The sequence below is a fragment of the Eretmochelys imbricata genome, chromosome 5 (assembly GCF_965152235.1).
Source record: "Eretmochelys imbricata isolate rEreImb1 chromosome 5, rEreImb1.hap1, whole genome shotgun sequence".
NCBI classification, from domain to species: Eukaryota; Metazoa; Chordata; order Testudines; family Cheloniidae; genus Eretmochelys; species Eretmochelys imbricata.
In genome coordinates this window covers 30088508-30103494 of record NC_135576.1, presented here as the reverse complement: position 1 = coordinate 30103494, position 14987 = coordinate 30088508, and the positions used below count along the sequence as shown (strand labels likewise).

The window sequence follows — 14987 nt, the reverse complement described above, 5'->3', positions numbered from 1 at the left end:
CTTGTTGCCAAGTAGGCCAATGGCATTTTGGGCTGTATAAGTAGGGGCATAGCCAGCAGATCGAGGGACGTGATCGTTCCCCTCTATTCGACATTGGTGAGGCCTCATCTGGAGTACTGTGTCCAGTTTTGGGCCCCACACTACAAGAAGGATGTGGAAAAATTGGAAAACATCCAGCGGAGGGCAACAAAAATGATTAGGGGTCTGGAACACATGACTTATGAGGAGAGGCTGAGGGAACTGGGATTGTTTAGTCTGCAGAAGAGAAGAATGAGGGGGGATTTGATAGCTGCTTTCAACTACCTGAGAGGTGGTTCCAAAGAGGATGGTTCTAGACTATTCTCAGTGGTAGAAGATGACAGGACAAGGAGTAATGGTCTTAAGTTGCAGTGGGGGAGGTTTCGGTTGGATATTAGGAAAAACTTTTTCACTAGGAGGGTGTTGAAACACTGGAATGCGTTACCTAGGGAGGTGGTAGAATCTCCTTCCTTAGAAGTTTTTAAGGTCAGGCTTGCCAAAGCCCTGGCTGGGATGATTTAATTGGGGCTTGGTCCTGCTTTGAGCAGGGGGTTGGACTAGATGACCTCCTGAGGTCCCTTCCAACCCTGATATTCTATGATTCTATGATTCTAAGCAGTTCTAGTTTGAACTGCTTTCTGCAGCTGCTGTGCTCATTTGAGCAGGGGGTTGGACTAGATGACCTCCTGAGGTCCCTTCCAACCCTGATATTCTATGATTCTATGATTTACCCAACAGACTGACCAGCTGTGCACATAATATTAACCCTACTATTGAACTTCTATAGTGTCTTTCATCCAAGAACCTCAAAGGGTTTTACAAACACTAATTACCTCACACAACACCCCTGCCAGGTAGGAAGCTTTGATGAAGTATTCAGCTTAGTGAATACACTGTCTCTAGAAATAACAACCAAGTGATATCATCACAGGTATGTGGGGCCAGCTCCCTGCAGAATGCTGCAGAACATCTACTCAGCAACACAAGCTATTGGGAGCACATCGGACTCTTCCTCCCCTTGCTTCCCAGACAATATCAAGTCAAGTTCAAGGTTTCAGCCCTTACTTTCGAAGTGCTCAGTGGCCTGGGCCCAAGCTATCTAAGAGAGTCTAAAGCTCGGGGATAAGGACCATGGTCAATAAAGCTGCTCCTCTGGCACAGTGGAACTTTCTACCATAAGAGTAAAGCTGATTTATGTTGGAGACAGAGCTTTCTTGGGGGCTGGTCTGAGGTTGTGGAATGAACTCCCCCAGGAACTAAGGACCAGCACAAACCTCACCACCTTCCATGCTAAGTTCAAGGCACATTTCTTTGACCTTGTCTTCCCTAACCTAGACACAGACCAATGCAAATATTTAAAAACCAAACCCAATACTCTACCAAAACAAAATGGTGCACACAACTGTTGCCCTGGGGAGAAGATGAGAGAGAGAAAGAACCACATGTGACAGTTGTTAGTCACACCACTTAATGCACTACTAGAAGGTGCTCAGATCCTAAAGTGATAAGGGCAGTACAAGAACCTATATAGGATAGAACAGAATAGAAAACTGTTGTAAATCAGTATAGGTCCACTGGCTTCAATGGATCTACAACAATTTCTATCAGCTGAGGATCTGGCCCATCTCCTTCAACAGGAGTAAATATAAAAGCAACACAAAGTGTTGTTTATATGCACAAACACAATTTTAAAAGCAAACAAAAGTAATTGACAACAGTTGTTCACAAGGAAGGTTACCTTTCTACACATACTAGGGCAGGGTACACCACAGTCTAAGACAAATAAGGGCTAAAGGATATGAGAGCAAAAACTTGCTGGCTCAGCAAATGTGTATATATATTTTCCCTCTGTAGTCTGTTAGGTAAAGAATGTGGCTTTCAAGCCCATTCCCCTTCTCCAACTGTACCACTGCCTCCATGTCACTGGGGTGGCTGGCAAACTTCATAACCTGATATTCATGTTTGTATAAAAATACCTCCCTGCTGAATGATAAATGATTACTACTTTCAGTGAGTTAATCAAGAAAGGATTTGGCTGCTTTAGCTAAAAGGCTTGGCTTTGCTTTGCTTGCAAGGTCGTTTCCAATGAGTTCCCCGAACTTTGAACCACATCGGAGAAGTGAGATAAACAAGGCAAGTATAAATATTAGAGAGCAGCAGCTGCTGAGGCTGTTTACTCCTGCAAAGCGGAGTTAAGCAGAGCAGCCAACCAAAGGGGAAAACAGGGTAAGTGTGTTGTTTTGCTATAAAATATCATCTTGATTTCTGGTTCTGCAAAGTGTTCCTTTGTTTCTTTGGTTGTAGAGATTGATTGGGGAGCTAGAAAATTCCATTTGAAACTAACTCAAATGGCTGTTTAAAAAAATTGAAATATAGAAGAAAGTGTAATTCAGAACGAAACTTATTTCCAGTCTGTGGGGCTTGGCAAACTGTTGTTGGGCATTGTGTGCCAACACTGCAGAATGCTAAAGTCATGGAACAATCCTGGCATGTCTTGAAGTTTTGTACATGTCTGCAAGAGAATCACATGAAAGGAATGCAGTTCTCCAAGTGTGTGCAGAGACCTGGAATGAAATTCTGGCTCCACTGAAGTCAATGGTTCCATAATTTCATCCCTAAAGTATTTTACCAGATTGCTTCTACAGAATTGGAGGAAAGAAAAGTCAGGAAATATGGAGTCTGACAATAAGGCTGGCTTGTAGCAATTTCGTCTGTCTGCCTGAGATCGGTAATACAAAACTTTCCTTGTATTGGAATGCTCTGGGGTTGATGAAAACGTATATTATGTATATGAGTTTCATGTATTATGTATGTTACATCACAGAGCACAACGGTGCGTCTGATCAGATTCTGTTGTGAATGTGGCTGTGGGATATGCAATACAATCCTGCAGCCTGTGAGGGGGAAAAGAGTAGTTTTTCAGTTTCTTTCCTAGATAATGCATGGTTTCTAAACACAAAAAGCCAAAGGGTGTTATGTTAATGTATCATTGGGAGAAAAAGAGGTTTTACAATATTTCTATGTTTTATGATGATCACAAATATAAGATGCCCTGGGTGCATGCAAGAGGTTTTGTGAGATTTAGGGAATCCTGAAATTTTGGATTTTTCATTTCCTTTTCTTTGTTACTCAGTTGTCTCTGGTGTCTGCCTTCTTTAGAGCTGTTTCTGGCTAAGGTCCAAATTTGAAAAAAAAAATCTTCTAAAAATTCTGGACTCTTTTATTCTGCTCCCAGTTTGTATAGTAGTTGCTATGAGCCAACATATACCCCTGGGGCAACTACTTTGAAGTCAATGGAATTGCACCCCAGATTGATTTGGACCAATGATCCAGATCGCCACCTGGTGTAAACTGGCATAGCACCATTGACGTCAATGCACAAATAAGTCAAAAGCAGCAGAATTGGAGTCAGTTCTGTAGTCATTAAAATTGCAGTTTGATAAGAAGAAGAAATAGGAGTAGGGAACAACTCAATTTGTTTAGTTAATATAAAGGGTCACCCAACTGGTTGGAATACTTAGATTGTCCTGTTTTCAATTAAGAAAATATCAAGGTTATCCATTAGTGCTTTCCATGGAATCAAAGGAATATTGCCAATAGCAATAAACATAGTGGGCCAAATTCTGAGCTTACTTTCTGTGCGAGCCCCAGAGAGTTAACGGCCTGCTGGTTTTGTTATGAGAATTTCAGCAACTGGAACTGCTCTGTGCACGTATCTCATTTCCTTTGTTTTCTCTCATTTGCAGCTGAAGCCCAGCCATGTGGGGAGGGCTGGGTCTGGCCCTGGTTCTCTGTCTCCTCCCAGGAGGAGGGACAGAGAGCCAGGGTCCAAGTGCCCATTGTAAAGAACCACCAGAATGGCAAATCCAGGAGCACAGCCCAATGCAGAATTCTAGGGGCTCAGTCACAGTGGTAGCGCTCCTCCAAGCCAGCTGATACTTGTGCCTGCTGCAGGCTTCCAGGTAAGGACATTTGTCTCTTCCATGTACATCTGAAAATGGGACAGAGCAGTTTTTAAAACTCAGCTATTTAATTACAACATGTATGCAAAGCTTTTATATTATAGATCGATATGGTCACTGATTTATGGCTTCTTCACCTGCTTGTGTACCAAACAGGACCCGTGACAGGTGCAGCTCCATTGACTGAGTTCCTAGATGGACAAATCCGTCCCTGTGACTCAGATTCTTAAATCACTGCCTCAGTATTCATTGGTAGATGAAGCAACCATTTAAAAGTCTTGCCATCTTCCAATTACCACCATATAAATATAAACAACAACCAACTCTTCATTAACAAAACCAAAATAGACCTTGAAGATCTTAGGCCACACAAATGCAAATGAACCCTAGCAAATCCAGCAGAAACTGTTCCTCCAGAGCTATACTCCCACTAAGACAGGGCTTCTCAAATTGGGGGTGGTGATCCCTTGGGGGGGGTTGCGAGGTTATTACCGGGGGGGGGGTGCAGTGTCACAAGTTGTCAGCTTCTATCCCAAACCCGCTTTGCCTCCAGCATTTATAATGGTGTTAAATATAAAAAAAGTGTTTTTAATACAGGGGGGTCACACTCATAGGCTTGCTGTGTGAAAGGGGTCACCAATACAAAAGTTTGAGACCCACTGCACTGAGATGTGATTTAGGGCCTGATCCTACAGAGTTTTCCAAGCATTACCAAGAGTAGTCCCTAGATCAGTAATGGTAAACAAACTAATACAAAAGAAAATGGCAATACATTCGGAAGCTGTAAGCCAGACTCGCTACTTTTTAAGAGCTTGATCCTATTCTCACTGCAAAACCAGTCCCTAAGAGAAAGATCCATCTGAAATCAGAATGAAGCTTAAGGTGAGTCTTGTGGGATGTGGTTTTCAAAGCTGCTTATGCCTTCAGGCTCCTTTGCAAATCCTGGGCCTAACATTCAAGGGTCTCCATTTCATTTGCAATGCATGGTCAGATTCATCCATTTATGAGCATACCCTTCTGTCTGTGTTAAGGCGATCATCAGTGGGCTTCATTCTCCAGTGCCTTGCTCCTTGCGTAGTCATCATTTACACCTGTGGTCAGGTCTTTCATTGCTAGAAATCAGGGTCGAACACAGGCAATGCTGAATTTCATTGTAAACAGCTGGTTGAAATACAGAATGTTTTCTTGAGTTGATAAAAGAAAAAATAAAGGGATGACCTGAGATTCGCTAGTTCTTTCAAACTGCCACTATCTCTGACTCCTTAGTTAGTAATTTGGCAGAGATATTGAAGCTGAGTAAAATCATATTTCTCACATATGTAAAAGACTACTTGAAATAGAGAGATCTTTATATGTTTCACTCTCTTTTTTGTGATCAGCAGAGGTAAGCTGTACAGTTACTCCTCGCTTAACGTTGTAGTTATGTTCCTGAAAAATGCGACTTTAAGTGAAATGATGTTAAGCGAATCCAATTTCCCCATAAGAATTCATATAAATGGAGGGGTTAGGTTCCAGGGAAATTTTTTTCACAAGGCATACACACACACTATAAGTTTTAAACAAACAAACAGTTTAATACTGTACCCAGTGATGATGATTGTGAAGCTTGGTTGAGGTGGTGAAGTCAGAGGGTGGAAGAGGGTGGGATATTTCCCAGGGAATGCCTTACTGCTAAATGATGAACTAACTTTTGGCTGAGCTCTCAAGGGTTAACCCATTGCTGTTAATGTAGCCTCACACTCTACACGGCAGCATGAATTGAGGGAGGGGAGACAGCATGGCGGACAGAGACACACAGCGCATTGCCCCTTTAAGTAGGCTGACCCCACTCTAAGTGCACTGCCTTTTTAAGTAGGTCAGCAAGTTGAGACAGCAGCTGCTCCCAGGGAGCTCCCTCCGTCCTGAGCCCTGTTGTGTCGTTCCCACCCCCATGGAGATGGCATAAATGGGGTGCAGGAGCAGCGGGGAGGGGGACACCCTGACATTAGGCCCCCCGCACAGCAAGCAGGAGGCTCCTGGGAGCAGCTCCAAGGCGGAGGGCAGGAGCAGCACATGGCAGTGGGGGGAGGGACAACTGAACTGCCGGTAATTGATAGCTTGCCAGGTGGCTGCTGCACAGGGAACTTAGGGGAGCAGGGAGCTGATGGGGGGCTGCCGGTCCACCCTGGTTCCAAGATCCCACCAGCTAGCTCCAACGGGCTGCTCTTCCTGCAAGCAGTGGACAAAGCAGGCGGCTGCCCATCAATGTTAGAAGGGAGCATTGCACAACTTTAAACGAGCATGTTCCCTAATTGATCAGCAATGTAACAACAAAACAACGTTAACCAGGATGACTTTAAGTGAGGAATTACTGTCCGTAAAAGCATAAGTAGGATGGATATTCTTTATTCAAGATAAATAATCTTTATTCAAATTCTAATGGAAAAAGACACATGAAAGCTGGTATTTTTAATGTATTTTTCCCCATGTGAGTAAGGGTCAACTTGTGAGTAAGGAGATAGGCCAAGGATTCCAGAGACTGTCTTTTTACATGTTCATACAGTACCTAGTACAATGGGGTGGAGCCTGTGGACCCTACCAGAATACAAAAAAATCAACAGCAGCAAGAGTCAGACAATTCTTTTGGATGGAATCAAGCAGCAGTTGCTCTCCCTGCTCAGAACTTGGATTCCTGTTGCAGCTACGAAATCACTTTGAGTTGAAAACGGACAGAGCTGCTTTCACAGCCTGACTCTTTTAAACCCCTTCTAGAGGTTGCACTGGGCTAATATTACAATGGTCTTTATGAGTTTTTCAGTAATTGGATTTGAAAAACTAGGGATGGGATTCTGGCCCAGTTTAAGACAATGGGAGTTGTGCCACTAACGTCAATGGAGTAGACTCTGACCCTAGAAAACCAAATTTTATAATGGACCAGAGGATTTCAAGTTCTGGGTAATGAAGAATTTTCACTGTATGGTAGTTAATAATACATTCATTCAGTTTACAGAGCAAATGCATTTAAAGAACACTTCAGTAGGGTATGAAAGTATGACCACGCCGTTGCTATGTATCAAAGTCGGAACTCTTGCATTGCCAATTTTAGGGAACCGAATTTGCTTATCTTGTAATTCTTGAAGAAGATCATTAGTAATACAACCTCATCCTGCATAAGTTTTATTTCCCCCTTTTATTCCAATGGCCACCATATCCTTTTTCTGACTTATTGAGTAGCTGTTATAGCATCCAAAAGAGTGGGAGAGTTAGCAGCCCTTCGTTGTAAGTACCCCTTCTTGATCATCTATAGTGAGGCACTGTTTCTGCTGTGTTTGGACTGTACATGCACTCAGATGTCACACCAGTATTTGGTCATTAATCAATTATCACTCAAATACACCCGTTAGATTAAATATCTAAATCTGTATCAGTAAAAGAAACAAAGGAATTGAAATGGAAAGATCAATTAACTGAATGCATCTGCTTTACCTATGTATGTAAAATATATTAAAGGATAGGATACTGTATTTTTTAGCTACACTGTGTACTCTTATAGGATCCAATCCTGGGCATAATACAAAGGACATGGATGACAATGTCAACGCTCCCATTGATTTTAATGACCCTGCTTGAAATCAATGATTGCAATGGAAGAATTGGAATTATTAGCTCTCAGATAGATCAAGGCAAATCATTGATGCATAAAAGCAAATGTCCATTTAAAAAACGTACTTTATTTATCAAGAAATAAAGTTGATTCTTGCCTGATTAATGGTCTTTTTCTTTTAAAACCTCCATCAGATTGGAAGACCTGAGAGTAAAGTTAGAGAATGAAGGATTGGTCAATATCTCATACATGGTGGTTAATCATCAAGGAATCCATTCCCAACTGAAAATTCACACACTGAAGGAGAAGGTATCGGAGAATATTACTGTATACCAGCAGGATGAGAATCAAACTGATGTCTGGACTACCTTAAAAGGAAACAAAGATGATTTTCTTATCTATGACAGGTCTGTATATAAAGGAGAAATTAGGAAATGATTTATATTAATTTACAGTGTTGTATTTTGTAACCCAACAGAATATTTTCTCATTTGCTTGCCAAAAGCCCTTTATCTCATAACAAGTGCATCATATTCTGCTTTTCTAAATGCCATTAAGCAAAGTCTTTTTCACCTTTTACAGCCAGAGAAGAACTAATATGGACCAAATTTTGCTGTTATTTAAATCAGTGTAAATCTGGAATAGCTTCATTCTTTTCAGTGCAGTTACTCTGGATTTAGATCAGAGTAACAGAGCAGAATTTGGTCAAGGATTCCAATCACACTTGCTCATTTTTTATATTTACTCAACACTAGGACATCTGATTCTGAGTCTGATTTACACAGAAAATTTATTTAGCATATTTAATCTGAGCCTAAAAGGCTGTTTGTGTGAGAAAAGGAGGGGTAAATCCATTTAGACATTTGTGGGTTTACTGAGTAGAAAGAAAATATTTGTGTTGCTTAAATAGGGTTTTTTAAAAAAGAAATAACTATGTAGATGAGTTAACAGTATCGAAGGTCAATGTCCTTATCTACAGCCAAATCCTGGAGCATAGAGCAAAGTCCAAATAAACATATTTTCCTCATGTGAAAACATCCTAGGTTTGATGAACTAAACCTCAGCCCCATCTGAGTACCCTGTCTGTGCCATTTCATGCAGCATGGAAACAAGACGCAGGTGTAACTCTCGGCTCCTATCTACATATGGAGTTTTCACCCAGTGCCGTGCATGGATGCACCAACTACACCCCTAGCTTGTCCACAATCCCTCCCTCTGGGAAGTTGTGCAATGATCTTTTTGTGCAATGATCTTTTTCCTGGAGAGAAACGTGTGCATGGTGTTTCGGTTGCTGTTGCTTCGCCACCCCCATGTATCAGATTGACAACTGCTTTTGTCTTGTTGTAAACAGCATTCCTAGGATATGGCCCATAGTCTTTATTCAGGCAGAGCTGGGTGTAAGGAAGAGTTCTATTTTTACAGAATTAAGTTTACGTTTGCAATATGTTGAAACTGCACATTATAGATATTTAGATTGTAAACATTTGGGGACAGGGAGCATCTTTGTGTTCTGTGCTTGTACAGCACAGTGGGGTCCTGGTCCGTGACTAGGGCTCCTGGGCAGTACACTAACACAAAGAATAATAGTAATAGATATTTTCTGGGTTTTTTGTAAAACTGTAAATCTCATTCTCTTCTTAGGTGTGGCCGTCTGGTGTATCATCTTGGTCTGCCTTATAGCTTCCTGACTTTCCCATATGTGGAAAAATCTATTAAGATTGCATACTGTGAATACAAGTGTGGAAATTGCTCTTATATGGTATTTTCCTAATTTTATTCTTTTTTTATATATATAAATACATTGGGAGGGGAAGTGAGATTGACTGATGTTTAAAGGAACTGTTTCTACCTGATTAATCCCAAAAGCCATTGTTCACCAACCTGGCCATTTTATGGCTCCTCAATTATTAAGTAATTTGTTACACATTTTTCAAAATGGATCAACTTGAGCTCAGAAAAGATTGAAATATAAGGGCTAAATTGCTGCCCTTGTGTAAAAATGTGAATCATTTTGAGAAATCTAAATCCTGGCTTGGCTGCCAATTCTGTTTACTTAGTTGTGTGTATAATCAGCAAAACAGAAAACCAACAGAGTTCTGAGATTCTCTTGTCTTTCTAATTAATGTGACTCATTCTCTAGATACTTCCTAACTTTTGAAATGATCATTAATACCTCTGTAAACTATAAAATGTCACATTTGACTTATTTTGAGCACTTCTGAATTTGCCTTTGGGCCTGATCTTGGTCCTGCTGAAGCCAATGATAGTTTTACTGTTGAATTGTATGGGTGAAAACCTAGCTTTATTGAAGTCAATGGCAATTAGGTTGGATGTGTAATTTGTACATACTGGGTGAAATCCTGGTCTCGGTGAAGTCATTGACTTTAATGAGGCCAGGATATTACCCATTAACCTTAGTGATTTGCTGATATGCATAATACAACCACTGCTCGTGCTGCTAGTTGATAGGCAGCAGAAGGGCAAGTGCCTATTCTTCTCATCTGGGGAATATGAAGCCAACCAATGGGCTGTGCAATTGGGCCGTATCAGAGTGAAATAACTGCCACCAGTTAATTATAGTGGATTTGAAAAATTCACAAAATTGGGAAAATTAACTAACAGGAAGCATTTAGCAGTTTACAATACGTTAGACTGCTTACTGCATTTACTAGTGCTGACCACAAAAATCCCTTGCTGCTTTTGTTTTCTTATCTTACTGCTTTTCACTAGTCCACTTTATGAGCCCTGAAGGTATGCCTACACCGCAGCTGGGAGAATACTTCCCAGCTCAGGCAGACAGAAATAAACTAGTTTTGCTCAAGCTAGCGTGCTAAAAATAGCAGTGGAGCCAGGGGTAGCATGGGCAGCAGCTTGGGCTAGCCGCCTGAGTATATACTCAGGGAGTCCGGGCGGGTTTGTACTCAAGCAATCCCTGGCCATACTGTACAGGGACACAGGACAACACCTGTAGCCAATCCTCTAATAAACTAACTAACGATGTATTAACTAAGAAAAGAAATAACTCTCATACACAGAAGATTAAAGCAGATGAACATACACACATAAATGAGGTACAATATTAAGTTCAAAAGGTAATAGAAGCTTCTATAAATAAGTAAACTTTTATGTCCTTTGGGGCTAACCCAAGCCAAGCAACTTGGGGATCTCTCCCTTATGTTTAAGAATGTTTCCACTGAGAGTCCAGAGTCTAAAAGATCCAGTTTCTCCTTGTCACACCCTTCCTTCTCCCCTTCACCGCAGAATCCAAGCTGATGAGATGAGCACTCTTGCATATAACCTCTTCTTGGGGGGGAGCAATTGACAAAGTCTTTGTTCCCCCAATAGCCCATTTGGATTCAATAATCCTTCCTGACGGAGATAACACCTCTTGGGGTAAACTAATGTTTCACACTTGGTAATTCTTCTCCCCGACTGTGGGAAATTTAGTGTCTTAAACATATGTATAATTACAGAGAAAGCAATTAAACATTACCTTATAACATGGAATACAATTATTATAAGTAGGATTAATACATGCAGCATCCTACAAGCATTCCATAAAGTTTCACATAATCCATTGATGTTTGCAGTGTAGTTGTAGCCATGTTGGTGCCAGGATATTAGAGAGACAAGAAAAATAATAAAAGACAAAAAATACCATATCACCAATGGGGAAGCACTTTTCACAAAGTGATCACTCCATATCAGATCTCTCTGTCCTTGTCCTCAAAGGAAACCTGCACAACATCTTCAAAACATGAACCTAGATGCTTAAATTTATAACTTTGCTAGACACCAAAAATCATGGTCTTAATAAAGATACTGGATTTATGGCTTATTACAACAATCTGTTACCCACTAACCCTCATTTTTGTGTCTGATTACTGCAAAAGTGTTAACAGGCCACTTCACATTGAATGGTCTGATACAATATGTGTTAACTACTTATGCCAAACAATCTATTCCACTTTGTGTTTAGCTGTGACACTCTGGGTATGTCTACACTGCACAGTAAGCCCAGGATTCAAACTCAGGCTCAAGCTTAACCCCGGTTCCATCTACACACAACTCTTGCTAATTCAGGGCTTGGCTCCAGGGGGTGAATGGTTCAAGCTTGAATCAAGCCAGGATCCAGGGTTCAAGCGCTGTTGCTTTTCAGTCCCACTGAACTAGTGCTCTGGGAGTCTGCCAAAAGTATTCCACAACCCCCAGGCCAACTTTCTTTGTCAACAGACAAAGACAAGTTTGGTGGACCATCAAGTTTTGTGAGACTGCACCATGAACAAAGGGTTAGAGCAACCACATTTTGGGAGGGCACTAGGAAGTCTGGGATATGGGTGGTTGGACTTGGGCCCACATCATGCAGTATAAATGCTGGAGCCCCAGGTTGGGACCCAGGGCTCAACAATTCCTAACCTGGGGATACAAACGAGTGTAGATACTCAAACCCTATGTTAACAAACCCAGGGCTGCTTACTCAAGTTCTGCTCACCCTGGGCTTACTCTGCACTGTAGATGTGCCCCCAGTGAACCTTTCCCAGACCTGAAGAAGAGCTCTGTGTAGCTCAAAAGCTTGTCTCTTTCACCAACCTACTTTGGTCCAGTACCAGATACTACCTTACCCACCTTGTCTTGCTAATAATCCACTGAAACAGTATGACATTAAGTCATTACTAAAATGGGCTGGATTGAAATCAATGACCTTGTGAAAAAGAGAGCGTTTTCATATTCTGTTACTAGTCAGTTGAGGCATTCAGTTTCCTCAGCTTCATTTTTTTAAACATCTGAATTACTCTGTTTCATGTGAATATGCACCTGGTAGCACAAAGCAGCTTCATAACAGAAGTGATTTTCTTTCTTAAACCTCATGTCCTTCACAAATTTCTGAAATAATATTTTGCAGGTTACAAGTAAAGGAGTTTCTCTTTAGCTTAGCTGGAAATCTAAATACAACTTTAGCCATGTGGCCTAGTGTACATAGTTGCTCTGCTGGCATAGTTATTTAGGGCTAAATTGTGCCATTAAGACACAGCCTGAAGTAAGTGGCAGAGTATACGCATAATGCACCTGGGGAACATAGGGAGACACTGTGCCTCAGAGAAAGCCCTCAGAGGCACAATTCCTCCCCAGCTCCCCTTCTGCGATGGGGAGCAGCAATTGATGATACCCTTTGAGATGCTGAAAAATTCCCCCAGCCAGCTGACCTGCTTCTCCTTCCCCATGCCAACTTACTTCTGGTGAGAGCATCTTTTGCATAGTTCCAGCACTGCCGTGAGTGCTGGGATCTGCAATGCAGGTTGCCCTACTGCATCAAAATCTAGCCTTTAATTTGTTCATGTTACAGTCATGGCTTTCAAAAACATTTAAAAAGGATAACTTGAACAAAAATACCTAAGCAATGACAATATTTTATGTTGATTTGATTAAGCCTTTGTTTTCAGTTACTGTAATAATGACATCAGTTAATTGAGATTTTAAAACTAACCCTGTTTACTTCAGATGAGTGCATTTTTATTGTATGAACTTATATTTTCCAGACACCAGTCGTTGAAGATATATGCAAAAACATATCTCAGACAGCAGACGAAAAGACAACTGAAGAAGCACTGAAGCCACACAACAATCATTCACACCACCACAGTCAACATAGACATCATGGACACAGGCACCACCACCAGGAAGGGGACCAGCTTTCAGAAGATCAGACTCAACAGGATGCTGGTCAAGCTCCAAGACATCATTCCCACCAGAGCAGTCAACGTTATAATAGGGTTGTGGGTCATAATAGACAGGGTCAGAAAGGTAATCAACCAAATGTAGAAACTGCCCCACAAAGAGAAGTGGGGAAGGTTCCTACACAAATTAAGAGGCCTTGAAAAAAAGGAACTGCCAGCTGAAACAATCAGTTAACCTGTAACTGGCAGAAAGTGTCACAGTCAATTTCTAGTAGCTGATGTTGACACTGCCGACACCTGTTGTTTGAAGAATCAGGAAATGCAGCCACCTGACACTGTCAGGAAGAACTCCCATCTTCCTGCAGGTGACATGGCCAGCTGTTAGCAGAGAACATCACTGAATCTTGACAGTGACGTCTGCCCACAGCTGCTTGACATTCACCAGCAGCAAGTGAGCATGAAACATCTGACACCTGACAGTGAGACGGAAAGACAGGAAACTGAGCATGAAAAGCAAACTAAACATTTTAACATCAGGAAAGATCCCTTCAATTTTAATGCATTTAATTGTAATACAACTTGTAATAACAAACTTCAAACGTATCAGATTAATACCCTAGACAGGAAATGGAAAAGCGTACAGAAGTTAAAATATAACACTGAAAACAATTTGATGTGTGTTACAATACCATTAGTAGAGGGTTATTTTTCTGGGTTTTTTAAAAAGTAAAATTACCTAAGCCATAGTTTGTTTTTTCAGTGCTAGTTGAAGAGTGTCTACAGTATTTGGTTAATTTGTCTTTCTCGTTTCTCTCCTAATATTCTGCTTGCATTAATGAGGACAGAAGCATAAACTATAACCTAGGGGCTTCTGTTTGATATTTAGCAACCAAGAATAGAAGAAAGCCAGAAAAGACATTCTAATAATGTTTTACTACTTATTTCTGAAGAACACGAAATATTAAAAAGTTAATTTTTTTCTCAATTAAAAAAGGAGCTATGAAAGTGATCCAACCATATTGTTTTTGATGCACACGAAAAGCTTATTCAAGAGCAACTTGCCATAACAATGTTTAATTTCAGCTGTAAACTATATGACAAAAATTGCATTGTTCAAAAGTAATAATTGTTGTACTCTTTAATAGTCTTATAGTTTAAGGACCAGATCCTGTATCAGGATCCATTAGCAAGGACCCCTGTACCTTTGTGAAGCCCTACTAAAGACAATAGGATTCTGCATGGGCACAGGGGGCAGTGTTAGTAGATCTTGATGTGGAATCAGGGCATGAAACAAGGTTATGAATCAAATTCAATCCTGGTATAAGCAAACACAACTCTCACTGAATTGCACCTATTTATGCCAGGGTTAAATTTAGCCATATATAGATTATTAATGTAACTTACGAATGAAACTTGTATAATGTCTCTCTTGGTGTAGTTATTCTTACAATTTGACTATCTTAGCTGAACTGAAAACAACGTAGTGTTTAATTTGAAGGATCATGGAAGAAAGAAAAGAGAATAGAGGTGAATGCTTTGAAAGTACATGCCATAGTTAATGATGGTTTAATAGGGAAACTGTGTCTCCTACAAAACCTGAATCCTTTTATGGTGAATGCTAATAAGCAAGAAAGCAGTACTGAATATAAGGAGAATATAGATGTATGGTATATTTGATAAGGGAGTTTTCAATAAAAAAATAGATGGCATTCCAGAGTTGCCTTATATTTTGTTTTCACTTTCCAAGTA

The 14987-nt window shown here is 40.7% G+C and overlaps 1 protein-coding gene across 1 annotated transcript; it reads left to right on the top strand.

Annotated features, from left to right (window-relative positions):
* Positions 1–1966: 1966 nt before the first annotated feature.
* On the top strand, positions 1967–14952 carry SELENOP (selenoprotein P). Its single transcript, XM_077816801.1, has 5 exons — positions 1967–2244; positions 3765–3980; positions 7758–7970; positions 9205–9322; positions 13101–14952. Exons 2-5 carry the CDS (start codon positions 3778–3780, stop codon positions 13458–13460), a joined length of 894 nt encoding a protein of 297 aa, XP_077672927.1. The 5' UTR covers positions 1967–2244; positions 3765–3777; the 3' UTR covers positions 13461–14952.
* The last annotated feature ends 35 nt before the right edge of the window (positions 14953–14987 follow it).